Source organism: Sciurus vulgaris (genome assembly GCF_902686455.1).
Source record: "Sciurus vulgaris genome assembly, chromosome: 10".
Classification (NCBI taxonomy): Eukaryota; Metazoa; Chordata; class Mammalia; order Rodentia; family Sciuridae; genus Sciurus; species Sciurus vulgaris.
In genome coordinates, this window is record NC_136470.1 from 5,028,352 (window position 1) to 5,044,974 (window position 16,623).

The 16,623-nt window shown below is 49.6% G+C and overlaps 1 protein-coding gene across 1 annotated transcript in view; it reads left to right on the forward strand.

Annotated features, from left to right (window-relative positions):
- Positions 1 to 16,623, forward strand: part of DSCAM (DS cell adhesion molecule) — a 738,606-nt gene that overhangs the window by 616,464 nt on the left and 105,519 nt on the right. Inside the window, exons 15-16 of the mRNA XM_079155833.1 lie at positions 636 to 803; positions 11,381 to 11,451. Coding sequence (XP_079011959.1) covers positions 636 to 803; positions 11,381 to 11,451 — 239 coding nt within the window. The remainder of the gene's footprint in view (positions 1 to 635; positions 804 to 11,380; positions 11,452 to 16,623) is intronic.

The window sequence follows — 16,623 nt, forward strand, 5'->3', positions numbered from 1 at the left end:
AACCAACAACAGCTCATAACCACACAGGCGAGTCAGCAGTGACCCAAACTCTGTGTACGAGCCATTTACTGACGTTCTCAGCCTTCGTGGAAGCCCTAAAATCATCACTAAAATCTAATATCTGGATAGACATGGACCTTTCACACTCACACCATTAAATTCCAAACTGGCAGAGTCATTGCTTGTGTAGGATTAAGTCGGCTTTACCACACTCTGGGGAAGAAGGATCAGATAGGACATTGGTTTTTCTGGCTTTCAAGTACCATTTAGAATCAGGAGTGTTTATGGGGCAGGGGAAGAGGCGTCCCAGCAGAAGTGCTCCCAAGTGACTGTCCCCACCCATGCGCTCCCACTATGCTTCTCTTCCCTGGTCTGCTTCCTCTGAGGGCCCCTGAGCTCAGCTCCCCCGCAGCCCTTGTCCCCCACAAGTGTGAATGATAAATGCACACTTTTCTAATGGACAGCTCTGCCAGAAAACTGGGAACATTGCATTGAGATTTCACTTCGTGTGTAATTTTTTTTCTTTCCTTCTTTCTTTTTTTTTAAAAAAGAATTCCTACTTGTGAACTTTCAAAGGCAGAGGAAAAAAACTCACATCTCTATCTCTTCTTTTTTGAAAAAACAAAACCCAAAAGACTCCTGGGATTCTGCTCAGAGAACCAAAGATGTTTCCCCTCAGCTGAACTCGGCCACCATCATTGATATCCACCCTTCCTCCACCTACAGCATCCGCATGTACGCCAAGAACCGGATTGGCAAGAGCGAGCCCAGCAACGAGCTCACCATCACAGCAGACGAGGCAGGTACGTGGGGCCGCCAGGTCGCTCTCAGGAGCCCAGGAGCTCATTCTTGGGGGCTTATTGGCTTAAATGCAGACTCGGACCTCTGCCCACGCCAGGTGGAGTTCTTTGATGCTTGCTTCCCTTAGTTCATGCTCTCTAAAAACGCCGACAGGGCTCACCCCCAACTGCGCTTCAGATAGGATCTAGTTCCACTTCCTTACATCCAAGACCTGAAAGGAAGCCCCGAGGCTATGAGGTGAGACTCAAAGAGCCCTGCCCTTTTACAGTTGCCTTGTCTGGATGCATGGAATCCAAGTTGACAGAAGAACCATGAGTATGTTTCTTGCCTAAGACCCAGTGAAGTCCAAGTGCGGGAGGGAAGACAGAACTGTACCTCAGAAACAGCCAGAGTGTGTTCTGGGGGAGGAGAAGGGAGGGGACAAAGATTATTTTATTGACTGGCAGCATCAATACTTTTGGAATAAATGTTATTGCTTTCTTCCATGATAAAGTATTTCATATTTAATGTTGGACATTTCAAAGACAGAGATGAGCACTTTCAGAAGGTGGAGCAGCTTCCACCATCTTACCATCTAGAGCTAACCTGGGGACATGTCCATGAGACCTTCTAAATCACTTTAGTGACCTGGTTCGTTACTCTGGAACATTTGCACACACACTCGCTCACACCTGCACGTGGACACAGGCACATGCAAGCCAACACACAGCCCATGGCACTTGTTTGCTCTGGTTACCCTGGGGTGAAACTGACTGGTCCACAGAGGACTGAGCAGGGGGGCAATGGTCAGTGGATGCTCTGGACACACCTCTTTGCAGGAGGGGAAGAAGCCACTGCCCTAGGGCTTCTCCGACCAGGAATCAAGGTCTGCTGGTTCTGTGAGGGAGGGGAGCATCTGGTCATCCCTAAACCCATGTCCACAGTTCCTGCCCTGTCACCACTAGTCAGCCTCTTCCTGCTTGGTACAGCTGCAAGCCTGGTCTCAGCCCTGTTTCTCCTTCACCAAGAGCAAGACCGTCACTCTGCCTAGGTGACAAAGGGTCACCTGAAGGTTGGCTTCAACTTCCAACCTCCTTCCCACCACCTCCCTTCCTTTCACCTCATTAACAGTGTTCTAGGTAGACACTGAGCTTTTACACACACACACACACACACACACACACACACACACACAGCCCTAACATTTATATATATGAAGTACTTTTCTACAATTCATAATATTGCCTACCATTTATTTGATCCTATATTTTAGACATGTCAGTTTTTTCAATTTTCCATTAGTATAAACACCTCTGTGATGAACATCCTTGTGGTTTTTCTTTTGCCATTTCCATGATTATTTTCTTAGTTTAAATTCCAAAAAAGTAGGACGGATGGATAAAATCAAATGCAACATTGGTCTGTGTAACCAATTTTGCCTCAAGGAAATAAATTGAAATGTACAATTCTCCCTGAACTCTAGAGGTGTGCCCATTTCTTAATGCTGGAAGACATTCATTCATTCTTGAAAAATGCTTCCAGCCTGGGTGGCGGAATGTGCTGATGTTCTGCTGGAGTGTTTGAAAGCGATCTGCCTGATATTTGGATGTCATGTCATTTCTCCTCTGCAAAATAGACACGGAGACGCTTTCTCCTTCCTGCACAGACATCTTTGATCATTGGGAAAAAATTCTAAGCTCAGAAAGCACTTGTGTTTCTCAGAAATAAGTGAGAAATGAGAGTTAATATACTCCTGCAAAAAATAGAACCTTATTTAAATATTTATCTAAACAACGCACTGACTCCCTGCAATTTTGTTATGCTGACTATTTAGGGAGAACAAGTTCCCCCATTCTTCAGCCCAAGACGCAGCCTCTGACCCACGCTCCGCTCCTCCTTTCCTCTCCACCCCTGTTCTGGTCCCACCCGCTCTGCACACCCTCCTCAGGGTAACTACATTTCTCCGGTGGAGCCTTCTGCAGCTGCTCCCCTGGTTGCCATTGTGATCATTGTGAGTGCTGCTGTTGCCCAGCGACCTCCTCTGCAGCTGCCAGTTGCCATGGCAGCATCTCTCTCAGCCAGGAGACCAGGTGAACAGCCCCAGGCTCCTGTCTGCAGGGCGGCTGCCTGGCATCTCTGCAGACTGTGCGGAAATCACCTCTTTGGTTTCTGGGCTGGATTCTTGGACTTGACCTGGGTGCAAACCGTGACAGCCCCACGTGGCTTTCCTCTAACACTGAGAAGAACTCAGGGAAAAGGCAAGGGTGGGAACAAGCTCTAGCAAAGCAATGCTGCAACAGAGACCTTGTCTCGCCTTGGTGCGGGCTCAGCATGCCTGAAATCAAAAAGCTGTTTCCCACGTGACTCACACAGGCCAGAGTGCAACCGCCTGACCAGAGATCCCTCATTAGAACTGAGGCAGCAGCTGCAGACACTGCAGCCACTTCCATAGCAATGCCAGGAGAGACGCCTTCTGGAGAATGGCAGCACTGTTTTCTTTAGCCAGTTGGTTTGCTGCTGTGACCAAAAGACCTGACAAGAACAATTTTAGAGGAGAAAAAGTTTATTTGGGGCTCACAGTTTCAGAGGTCTCAGTCCATAGACAGCAGGCTCCATTCCTCAGGGCTTGAGGTGAGGCAGGGCATGATGGTGGAAGAGTGTGGCAGAGGGAAGCAGCTCAGGACATGGCCATCAGGAAGCAGAGAGACAGCACGATATACACCCCACAAGCGTAGCTCCAGTGACACACCTCCTCCAGCCACGCCTCTCCTGCCTGTAGTGACCACCCGGTTAATCCATCAGTGGATTAACGTGCTGATGAGGTTAAGGATCTCACAACCCAATCTTATCCCCGCTGAACTCTCTTGCCTCGTCTCACACATGAGCTTTTTGGGGCACCTCATGGCTATACCATAACATATTGTAAGAGAACTTTTCCACCCTTACTGCTCCATTTTCTTCAAAATATGACCCCTCAAGCAGTGAGAATCTTGGCTGGAAGCTTCCAGAAGCCATGGACATATTCATTGTTGCAGTGAGGTCACGCCCAAGTCTCAGTCACCTGAGGTTACCTGCTGAGGAGATACATCTGGGAGGAGTTCATCTCTGTGTCCCCCATGCACTTCGAAGGAGCTCAGGGACTGCCTGGGCTGCAGCCACAGCCTGCCCCTCCACACCCTCGCTCCTCTGGACTTAGGCATCTTCCCCTGCCTGAAAGGCTCTTGAACTCTGGGTCTCCATCCCTGTGCTGACCCTTGAAAAGCAGGTCAGAGCTGCTGGACCCTCTTCATCCCTCTCCTGTCTCCCTGGTAGAGAAGTGTTCTCCCCGGAACTGAGGGGGCTTGTGCTCACAATGGCCTTCAAGGCATCTCTTCATTTCCCTGGTTTGCCACGTCTGGAGCTGTGCTGTGACCCTCTGCCCCCTCAACATCAGGCCTGTTTATTACTTGTGCTCCTGCCCCTGTGCCCATCTGTCACAGGGGATTGCTCAGTATATGCAGGAGGGATGCTGAAGCCCCGGGAAAGGGCACAGCAACGAGGGCTGTGAGAGAGAGACTATTAAATCCACACTGAGGACTGGGAATTGCTGTGACTGGAAAGTTGGTGTCCCCTTCCTAAGTCGCTGTCCGTACCCTAGTGTAATAATGTCAAGAGGTGGGGCCTTAATGAGGCACAAGGTCCGGTAGGTAGCACCACTTAAAACAGGCCCAGAGAGGTTGCCAGGACAAGGCGCCACCTACGCCTTCTCCACACCGCCAGTCTGCCGGTACCTTGACACTGGCTTCCTAGACTCTAAATTCCTGTAAAAAGTAGACCTGGTTTTCATAAACTATTCAGTTCAGGGTATTTGTCTAGCCACCTGAAAGGACAGACAGAGGATTCATAAAGAAAAAATAAAGGTCAAAGGGTTGGGCTGGAGGGCCAAGGGAGGAAGAGGCAGGAGGAGCGAGACCACCCAGCAGAACTCCCTCTGCCCACTGGTAGTGTCTGAGCCCGCCACCTGTGCCCATCCTGCATCCCAGGTCAGACACCGAGGCCCACGACTTCATAGCTCACAGCAGAGAATCACTGGGTCTGCAGCAGATGTGGCCCTAGGTCAGGTCCTTGGAACCCTGCCAGCCCTCCCCAGATGGAGCCTTCAGCTAGCGGGGTCTGCAGTGATGCTGCTTGCCCCAGGAAGTCCTGGGCTTGCATCTGCAGGGGACTTGGCAGATCATTTTAATTAGGCATCAGATTTTGAAATGTGCATATTCCAAGCAGAACTCTCTTGCTCTGGAGCTCCCTGGCAGCAGTCAGCGGGGCTGAGTCAGTGGTCCCCTTGGGACAGCCCCCAGCCGCAGTGTTTCCCACCCTCCCCTCGCGCAGAAGTCTGCAAACCGCAGCCTGGGGTGGGTCAAAGGCACTGACGAAGAAAAAAAAAAAGCTAAAACTGTTTTTTTCATCTCACAAAGGCGGAAATGCTTCAGAGGTGTGTGTGGCCCGCGTGGCCCACAGAAGCCTAAGACATCTGGCCCTTTACCAAAAAAACATTTGCAGATGTCTGAGTTTCTTGCCGCCATGGAAACTGAGTTCTGGATTTGTGCGGTAGCCCTCGGGAAGCTGGGTGGAGACGGAGCTGCTGCCGTCTACTTAGCAGCGCCTCCTGATGCTGGAACATAGCATCGGCCCATCACCGGGGTACTGGGTTTATTTTTATGTGAAAGAGTACAAATGCATTTTCATGCCACTTACATACTCTCTGCTCAGACAGCAGCCCTGTAGCAAAGACCACCCAGCTTGGCACACTCCTGACTCCCCCAACAGCCTTAGTCCCCCACAAAGGAGGGGTCAGAGAGTAAGTGGAGATACTGTCAGAGTTAACGAGACCAGCTCTTAATGGGCCAGAAGTGCATCCAAATCCCCAGTCTTGGTGACACAGATCAGATGTCACATCCACAGCTGACCCTCACCAGAGACCTACTTCCCTGTTAGCAGCCTTGCCCTGGAGGCCACATGTCACTTATGTCTGTGACCCAGCGTGGGTGGCTGATGCCTTTATCATTCATTACGGATCTGTGCAGAGAATCTGGAAGTTCAAGCTTGCCCAAGTTCCCCGAAATTCACTGCATTGGCACAGATATCAGAGAATGGAAGTTGTGGACTTCAGAAAGCCCACGGCACAAAGTCCTGGGGAGTCCGGAGGATCTGAAACCAAGTTAAGGGTCCTGGTGAACCTGGCATGCCATACACTTGACAGAGCCTCCAGCAATCTGCTTTGCACCTTGGAGCTTTTCTCCGCTGTCTTTGGTTTGGAGAAACTTTGGAAATAAAGTCTAAAATGACCAGTCTCCTTGCCATTCCTTAAACAATATGAGTCTACTTCTGCTGACTATCCTGGGATGTTCTGGGATGTTCTAGAATGTCCTCCTTCTTCTCACTCTATACTTTCAAGTCTTTGCTCAAAATATCACCTCAATATATCCTATCCCAACTGCCCTATTAAAGTTTAACCCACCACCCACTCAAGTATACTTGGTCCCTTTCCTCCCTAACACTCTCCTTATAAAACTAGCATGGACCACCATCCAATACACCACGTGTGGGAGCTGCTGATTTGTTTTAGTCAGATTTTTTGCTGCTGGGACGAAAAGACTTGAATAGAATAATTGTAGAGAGGTTATGTTTATGGGAGGGCTCCCATTTCAAAGGGTCTCAGTCCACAGACAGCTGGCTCCATTCTCTGGGTCTTGAGGTGAGGCTGAACATTGTGGCAGAAGAGTGTGGTTGCGGGTAACAGCTCACATGATGATCAGGAATCAGAGAGAGAGAGAGAGAGAGAGAGACTCCACTCTTCAGATACAAAATATAAACCCCACGGCGCATCCCTAATGCCCACCTCCCCCAGCCAAGGATAGGAATAGGGGCCTATTTTGTTCCCTGCTGAATGGCAGGCTCCTGGAACAGTGGTGTATAATAGGTGCTAATGGCTTCACTGAGTGACTCATCTGTCCATAAATACTGATTTAATGAAGTCAGACTTTCCCAATTTGGGTGTCAGCTGCTTTGTTTCATTTTCATTTTTACTAAACACTGTCTGGCCCTGTTTGCCCACACATGCCTCTCACCCCCAACATCTGTAACAGATGAGCATCTGCTTGTGGACGTGCAGTGGCCCCTTTCTTGCTTTTTAACCCCCAGGCCTGTGCCGGCCCTTGCCTTGATCAGGACCTGGTGCATCACAGGCCCTCAATCAATTCCCCACAAAGGAACCCAGAGATGGATATTTGGGCGTGATTCCCTCTGGGGTGGTCAGCCTGTCCAATAAGCGATCAGGTCCAGGTGTCCTACTGCAGGCAAGATGCTGATGTATAGAGGAGAGAGTATTTTGGGAGTAGAATCAGCATCCTTTGAGAGAGACAGGGGGCCACAGGAGGCTAACAGGGCTGTGAGCAGCAGGCCACCAGCTCCAGAGGAACAGACACAACCAGGAGTCAGCCATGAACACCAGGAGAGGAAAACGTGGCCAGGACCCGTGGACTTGGCAAGTGGGGGTCTGTCCTCGCCATAGTGTCCCTGAAATAGACACAGTGAAGGTCACCCTGCGACAATATAAGAAATGGTGCACAGCCTTCACTTACTGCTGCCGTGGGGATGGTCAGTCTTGACTTCCATAGAAAGGCAGAGATTATTTATTTTGGAAAATCATGTGAGTTGTCAGACTTGCTCTCTGGCCCTCCAGGATAATGCTGGTATTCCGGCAAAAGCACAAAAACAAACCCCTCCTCCTCTCTGTGTAGACTCCAGCTTCAGTTCAGGAACAGGTGAACAGATCTTTAAATGCCAGACGTCAACACAGTGTTAAAATTTAGTTCAATAAACAGAATGCCTTACACCTGACCCCCCAAATGGAACATGCTGTTCTGTCTTAGCATTTTTCAGAATTCAATGTGCCTTGGGACTGCAATTTTACAGAAATCATCTGCAGTGGGCTGAGATTCTATGAAGAGGACAGTTCAGACTCTATAAGGAAGGCACTAAAATTCTGAAAGAAGACTAATTCTTCCTGTAAATTAGAATGGTTTTCTTATGGTATTCTAGAAACCTACAGTGGAAAATTTAGCCATTGGGGAAAGAAACAAACAAACAAACAAAAATATTCCTGGTTATACTGAGAATAACTCAAAATAGATTTTTTACGGTTTTTGGATCCTGTCTACCACTTTGTTTTTTAAGAGAGGAGAGATCCAAATACATTCACTTCAGAAAATCGGAAGATCAATAAATGAATTATTAAGAAACCACTGCAATACTGGTAGGTTAGTAATAAAGGTGTAATGATCTTAGTGATGTTCAGATCTCTCTCCTGGAGACAGGGGCTGTCGCCTCTCCACTGCAGTGAGACCCAGGCTGGACTGGAAGGCGATTTGTCCCTGAATCATGACTACACAGTGGACTTAATGTCTTCGGATAGAATGGAGGCATCCTTGGAAACACTACATGAGCTCTCTTGCTTTAGTTAGAAATCCATCTCAACAAGGAAACAAAGGCTGAGACTATGGCGCCACACGTCCCTGAGCTGTCCACACCTGAGGTCACAGTGGGACACACCAGGATGACACAGGGCCCCGACTCTGATTCCCAACTCGCAGGCCTCTTATTAAATTCAGTTGAGCACAATTAAATTGAAATAACCGAGCATCAGAATACCTAGCAACCCTCAAAATAAAAATCTCTGAAGGATTTTTGTGGAGGAACCACTTGCTTCTCGAAGAGTACAGACTCCTGGGTGTGAGTCCAACCCACAGGCCTACAGGGGCTTAGCCCTGCATGCAGGAGGCGGGCAGAGCTCCGGCAACCATCCCCTCGCTGACTGGACGCCAGCCTTGCTCTGGGTTGCTCTTCTGAAAATTAACTTCGATGCTAGCAGAGCCTTTTCACTTGGGGGGAATTCATAAATCCTTAAGGCTGCAGGGCCCCCAGGTATGCAGCCACCCCGAGACATGAGAGGGATGCACACTTGGGGCCTCAGCATCCGCAGACTGCCTCACCCTCAGAGCAAGGACTTACTCTGGGCTGGATCTTGCTGTCAGCTAGCTTTGCCGGTCCTGGGAGATGAAAGGCTTGTAGCACTGACCAGCAAGCGCATGTGTGGCGCTCCAGTGCTGGTCGCCAAGGCCAGGCAGGGATGAGCTGCCCTGGGGCTTCTGGGCATGGGCTGGAAACTCAGATGCAGGGAGTGAAAGCTCAAGGCCAAGGCTCAGATCTGCCCAGAGCCAGAGGTACATTGGTTCTGCTGAGACTCTGGACACAGGAGACTGGGGTGCGTGGAGAGGAAGTCAGGGCTTGGTCCAGGAAGTGGGAAGCTTGGAATGTGTTCTGGGGCCCCCTTTAAAGAGGTGAACTTCATAAGAACAGTGGTGGAGAAAGCAGAGGACAGGGGACACTGGAAGAAGTTTCCGGATGCACTAGCCAGCCTGGGGGTGAGGGTGCAGGAGATCGCCGTCACTCATCTTTCCTGGAGCACCGGCCCCTGTCTGGGCACTCTTGTGATGCTTCTCTCCCACTCACCAGCCCTGACCTGCAGAATCAGTCACCCTGCCATTTCCTGGCTGAATGAGGCAGCAAGGCAGACCCGTTATTCTGAGCATCCATTTCTTCCTTCCCAGGGTGGCTGCCTCCACCCCTGTGGCCAGTGCCATTTTTCCCTGCATGTGTCTGAGTCTCTGAAGGTCCGTGGCCAGGCAAGCTGCCTCCTTTCCAAATCCTCCTCCCTATGGGGTTGGGGTTCAAGACCCAGTCACACCCTTTCCAGCACCCACAGGTATTTTCCAGACTTGTGTCGTGATCCTAAAGCCCAAGCTCTTTCCTTCATTCTCATTTCCGGCTTCACCCCATCCCAGTCAGGCCTCAGAACCGCAGGCTCTGCCTCCACAGATCCAACCAATTTCAGAGTGAAAACATTGAAACGAGTGACTTCTGCACTGAACATGTAGAGAGCTCGTTTTCTTGTTGTTCTCTAAACAACACAGAAGATACCTATTTACACAGCACTCCCATTGTGTTAGGTATTCTAAGTTATCTAGAGATGGCTTAAAGTAGGCAGGGGGGATGGGCGCAGGTCATGTGCAAATATTCCATCGCTTTCTGTAAAGGCGGGAGCATCCTGGAATCTGGGGGGATCCTGGAACCTGTCCCCCGTGGATACCCAGGGAGCACTGTGTTTTGTTGGTAGAAGAGACAATCAGGTTTAAACCCGCTTCCTTCAAGCAGTTCTTCTATCTAATGCCTCCCATCTGGCTGTTCCTGTTCCCCTTTCCTTCCCCTATTTAAAATGATGATCATATTATTAGAATTCTATTTACCAAGTACACTGTTCGCCAAACAGCCTCATTCATCCAACTTCAGATTGAAAACATTTTAAAGATTACATCTGTACTGCATGTCAAATTCTGTCCCATCATATAAAGGAAACTGAGTCACAGAGAAGTTATTTAACCTACAAAACATGACACAGCTAATACGTGATGGAGACAGAGTTTTAACCCAAGGTGAAGACTCAAAAGTTGTGAACTTGGCAAGTGCATCAGGGTGCAGCTCAGAACTTCCACTTTGGAAAGGAGACCATCTCCCCCGGACCCTGCTCTCCCCAGTCCACCCCCATCTATGAGTCTTTGCCCTTCTCTTCCTTTCCAGCTCTCTCTGCCCCTGCTACCCTGTCTCTCACACACCCCACCTTCTGCACGCTGGTATCTCCACATTCACAGAAGTGGCTGTTTTGCAGTTCAGCAGTGTCTCTAAGCTGTCAACACAGAAACACGTTTTAGGCCCAAGGCGTCGAGTCTCCCTTGGCCTCTCCTGAGGCTGTTGCTTCTGCTCCTGGGAAGGAGACGCATGCCCTCTTTCTCCCAGCGTGTTCATCTGACTGCTCTGGTCAGATGGTGACTCTCAGTTGGCAGGAACGTCTCCCAGACCTAGTTCTCCACACTGTACCTACAGCAGGCTGCGTTTCTCGGATGCACCAAGGTACTCTAACTGGGACAAAGGTGTCATTGCCTCTCGTGACTCCCCACTTGCCACACAACCCTGGGAAATAGGTGGGTGGGGCTGCACGCGCTGTTTTCCTCTTCGATGTTGCTCCTTCCATCTGTGGTCAGGGCTCCTGGCTCCCAAGAGGTTTTCGATGGAAAGTGTGGCGATCTAAAGCAAAGAGACCCAAAGACAGGAGAGCCCTGTGCTTCTGCCCACAAGTATGCAAGGCCCAACCCCATCCCTGAGGGAGGCTTCCCAGAGAAAGGGAAGGACGCCTGCCCCAGAGACTCAGCTGCAGAACCCGCAGCTTCTCTATGGCTTCCTATTGTAGCCTATAAGTTGCTCAGACCTGAGGTCAAAGGCACGCTGGGGAGGAGCACAATGGCGGTCCCCAAGAGTCATTTTTCCAAACAGCAAATAGACACAGCCAACCTTGTACACAGTGACTCTGCAAAATTGATTTGCTTGCCAGAGCCTAAAACATACTTCTCTCTGCCACACGTGGAGAGTCCCCGGGCCTGTGCGTGCCACCGAGCTTCCTCTCTGCCCTGGAACCCGTTTCTAACCTCCTTTGGGTTTTTGGTCCTTACAGCTCCTGACGGCCCACCTCAGGAAGTTCACCTGGAGCCCATATCATCTCAGAGCATCAGGGTCACCTGGAAGGTAAACCTAGAAACACGCGTGTTCCTGCACTTTCCCCCTGGAGTAGCCTTGCGCTCTCAGATGTTGTGATGCCAAGACACTAACACTTGACACTTTTAATTTTCAATATTAGATTATAACCCTTTTCTTAAAACTCAGTACAGTTACATGTTGCTTAATGATCAGGATTAATTCTGAAAAATGTGGTTTTTAGGTGATTTTGTCACTGTGTGAACATGATAGAGTGCACTTACCCAAACCAAGACCTCTGTGACGTCGCTGGGTGACGTCACCTTATGGGACCACCATGCAGGGGTGGCCCACGCTGGCTAGGCACCGTGAGGAGGGTTAGCGTTCTGTCTGTGTCCACACTGGACTTCTCTTACAGCCCATTCTGTATCTGCAGAGAATGAAGTTGCTGGGTTTCATTTTTTGAGTTTGATCAAGGTCCTCTGTGTTGGTCTCCATACAAAGAGCGAAGGGGCAGGGGTGCTGACCGCGCTCTCTAATTTCATCCCAGAAGAAACATTTTCTTATTGCTTTCCCTACGTGGCAAAGCACAGTGTGAAAGTCAGTCCACTGAGCTGGCAGAAAGGAGAAGCCCGGCTGTGCCCCTCGCTGGTCATGTCCTTCAGAAGACCCTTCAGTTTCCCCACTGTTGAAGTGAACTGTGAGGCAGCTGTGTCCCCAGGCAGTGGCACCTGGAGTGTGGCAGAGATGTGGGTGGTTGCTGGCGGGCATAGTGCGTGCTCCCTGTCACTGGGAGAGAAGGAGGCTGCGGCCACAGGGCCAGGCTCTCGGAGCTGACTTCCTCTGTGAGGAAGCAGCATCCACCTTGGTGCCGAGCTCGGGGACCCCTGCCCTGTGGATATTCAAGTCATGGCCCTTGCCCAGGGGTGAATGCCTTGGAACTAGCCATCTCCCTGAAGGTGCTCATGTTAGGCCAAATACCACCTTATCCAGGCTACGGTCAGGTCCAAAATTCCAGGAAGCTGCACTTGTGACCATGGTTCTGGATTTCTCGCATTGCGTGGGTGTTATTTTTCCTCCCGCTTTTTCTCTGTTCTTACCCAATCTCATCTCTAGTGACCTTTGCAAACCTATTGCAATACACCTGTTGGTTTTCCTTCTGCTCTTTCATAAAAATGACCAGCTTCTGAGACAAACATGGCTTTTCCTTGTTGGGATCCTACCTGTGGCATTAACACACACTGAGGCAGCGGAGCCCCTGGTGCCAGCTTTTCTCACCCCCAGCCAATGAGCTGTGGTTGCAGGGGGCAGCATGGCTTGGCTGTTCGGTGAGGCCGGGGGCATGACTGCCATCTGGCTCTGTGAGCGCAGCTGTCCCTGACCTGTGAGCACCAACACACTGTACAGTGCAAGGCACTCAGCAGCCGTAACTTACCTGCTGCTCACAGCCAGCTGCAGATGAGGTGCTGGAACTGACAAGCTCCACCCACTGGCCCTGTGCGTTCTCTTGCCTTTTGCTGCTGAAAAAGACCAGATATGACTGTGGCCTTGAAAGCATTTGGGAGGCTTGCATGACAGAAATGCCTAAGAGCATCTTGTTCTTAGAGCTGAACTTGGAAACTTCCAAGGCTGTCAAAGGCAGGTAGACACAGAAAGCAGCAGAGAAGATTACTAAGTCACAGCTAACTAACTTCTTAGTGCCGAGGGCTGAACCTGCTGTGGGCTCTGAGATCGTGAGCTGATGGCGATGTGCTGTTGTAACAGCCAGCTTTTCTCAGCGAGGTGGCCCTTGCTGCACCAACCATGGGCACAGGCAGATGTGCTGGGGACCAGCCTGGCTGAATGAGGCAGCTGTCCAGTTGCACTGGTCATCTTCGTAGAGTAAGATTACTTTTTCTCAGCTTCCTACAGTGGACTAGACCATGTGAGGCCCAGGAGTGTGGAGGACGTGGCTAGTGTGTTTGCTGGACCCTCAGTCAGAGCGGGTGTGTGTGTGTTAAATAAATGCACGAGTCACTTGCCATGGTTAGCTTTTCTATCCAAGGGTTCACATCAAGAGGTGGAGGATTTACTTTTGAAAACCTCTGACTCCTTGGAAAGCCCGAGGACACTAGATTTGCATCTTATGTTTTGTGTTTGCAAAATGCACATGGCCCCCGATGAAACCCTTCCTTGCTTATTCGTACCATTTGAAATGTGCTCAACTTCTCTCTCCTCTAGTCATTGGATTAGTCCTCTTAGCTGGGCCAGGGGATTGGCCTTCTCATGGACCCCAGGTCTCTGTCCAAGAGCAGAGGCACCCTTCCTGGCAAGACTCCTGACCTGAGCAGTCAGCTCTCCTGGGCCCTGACCTCACACTACAGTGATAAGATGCTGGCCACCTTTCCCAGCCTGACTCGGCACCCGAGTGTGGCACTCAGCTCTGATGCCCCAGCATGCTGGAAGATGTTTGGGCCGTGATCAACATAGGAGGCAATTCTCTAATCAGAGCCCATTGGAAAGTCTGTACCTCCACAGCTCATTGACACTGAGGGGTCCTAAACTGAACTTGGACTCAGGATTGGGACCAAGGCCTTCTGCAGTTCGAAGGCTGGTAGTCCTTTTAGATGGCTTCTTCTAAGCTTCAACGTGAACCCAGAGGAACCAGTCATAATGCAAGACATGGGAGGCAGAAACTTGCCTTTTTCTGTTTTACAACTGTTGGGTTATAAATAGGTTGTAACCTGTTAGTTACAATAAGTTAGGAAGGAAGAGTTGTATTTTCTTTGACTTAGAAAATATATGATCAGAAATTCTAATAAGAGTAAGGAGTGGGAGCCACGAGGTTACAACTAGAAAGCAGCTGGGATATGTGTGGATGGCCAGTCTTGAGTCCGTCTGCCTCAACATCACAGCGTGCAGGTGGATGAGATTCTGCAGATGGGATAGGACAAAGATTTCTTAAGGTCCGAATAATGATTTAAACTGTCAGGTACTTTACGCATAATTTTAACCATGAAAATCTCTCTCTCTCTCTCTCTCTCTCTCTCTCTCTCTCTCTCTCTCTATATATATATATATATATATATGTATATATGATTATGTAATATTCACAAGAAAAAGAAAAGCATATGTAAAATCATGAGATCATGTCATGATGTCATGCAGAGTGGGTCCTGCATAAGTTAAATGCTTCTCTAACAAGTAAACTGTGTATGACAGGAACGTCATATAATAAGCACTAGAGCAAACCTCAGGGAAGTCAGACGTGATTTCCATCTCTGCACGCCACGGCAATGGCCTTAGGAAAGCCAGTCACTTTATTCACCATTGTGGAGACCTGAACCCTTTCCTCTGGTCCCAGATCGCACATCCTTTCCCCTACATCACCGCCATTTGGTGGCACGTCCTCTCCCCTCCCAGCTGTCAGCACTGGCCTGACAACCTTGGAATGTAAGGCACCTGAGCACACGAAATGGGTTTCTTTGTCACAACCCAAGTTTCGCTCTCTGCCCTGGATGCTCCAGGCCCAGTGGCTCTGGAGAACTCAGCTCTTTCTAATAACAATGTGCAGTTTGCTGAGCCCAAAATGCTGTTTTAAATAATCTAACAATAGATGAATAGGTGGGGATTTTAGAAAGATGTTCAAAAGACTGTCCCATATACAGTTTTACTGGTTCTCATTTATTCCCTTTTAAATAGAAAACAAATGAAAGATCACAGGAAGGCGAACTTGGCATTGAGCACTGTAAGTGGGTTACCTGGCATCCATTAAAGTGTGCAAAGCAGTGAACACACACTACAGAACACACCTCACTGTCCTAGGTAGAAGGGACGTTTCTCATCTTTTCAGTAAACCCAAAGGTAGCTAAGGTAGTGAACTGGGTACACATGTTAGAAAGATAAAAGGAAAACACATTTCTGACCCAGAGTTAAAGAGTTAAGGTGACGTCTGTTGCATCTGCCAAGTCACAGGCACGGGAGGGAAAGGTCATTTCAACATTGAAGCTGTGCTGGACAGATTGGTCGGGGTCGGTGAAAGAGACACGCCATCCAGGAGAGCGTGCGTCAACTGCCTCCGTGCCCCCCGTTTCCAGACCGTTTGTGTCCCGAGGAGGTGGGGCAGAAATGGAAAAGATGTGCTTTCAGGACGGTTTCGCTAATTCAAATACATTTAACTTAGTGCACTAAGATGTAACTAACTAATTCTACTTCAAGATAACCTTTCATGGTTTTTTTAAAAGCAAAACTCTTTGTATCAAAAACTTTGAAAGCTAATTTTAAATTCTTCCCACCCCTGTGATAGTTATTCCCGCTAGTGTGTTCCTTTGAAAACGCTATGTCGAGACTAGAAACAAAAGTTCTTTGTGCTTGGAGTAATCACAGACGTAGGAAATAAAACAATTTCACCTTCATGAAATACATTACCATCCCAGCTTCCCTGCCAGGAACTGTCTAAAGTTGGAGGGACGGTTGTTCCCGTGGAAGTCCAGGAGAATTCAGAGAGCTGACCACTAATCACTGTTAGAACGGCAGCCGGTGACATGGGGAGCATCCTGTGCCTCCCACAGCTCTGCCCAGTTGTGACTCTCTGCACTTAGACATGCTTCTAGCATGTTCCAGGCAGAGCAGAGTAACCTCCTCCACACTTTTTCAACGTTCTGTCCCCAATGCTGCTTCTTGCATGTCAGACTCAAATCCCTGTAGTGCCTTGCATTACCTAGCACAGGTGAGGGAGGTGAACAGCTCTGTAGGAGGGCACCACACGTCATCCCCTCACCGAAGACGGAGGACACGAAATCATGGGCTGAGACCCCTTGTGGATGCAGACGTCGCTTGCCTTCTGACAGAACGCAAGCTAGAACGTTTCTACCCCAGCAAGGACAAAATGGGAGTGACTGGTCCCACCACCCTGGTGGGGACCTGGCCTTTCTCCTTGCAGCTCCACTCCAGCCGACCTCTGCTCAAGAGCCCAGATCACGACACTCTCCATCACTGGCTCTCCTACAAAACCTCTGACACAGGACTTCACTTCCTTCTACCTAGAGAAGCCACATCGGAGCATGTGTGACCAGTGACCCTGCCTTGAGGTCTCAGCTCCTGAACGTGCTCACTAGACCTGGATCTGGGGTGTCCCGCGTCCATGGCCTTTGGCTTCAGCCCTGCCCTCTTTGCCCACTCGGCCATCCTCAGTGGCTCCCCCTACCTGCAGGGAGCTACTCTGCACTGGGTCCTCAAGGTGTG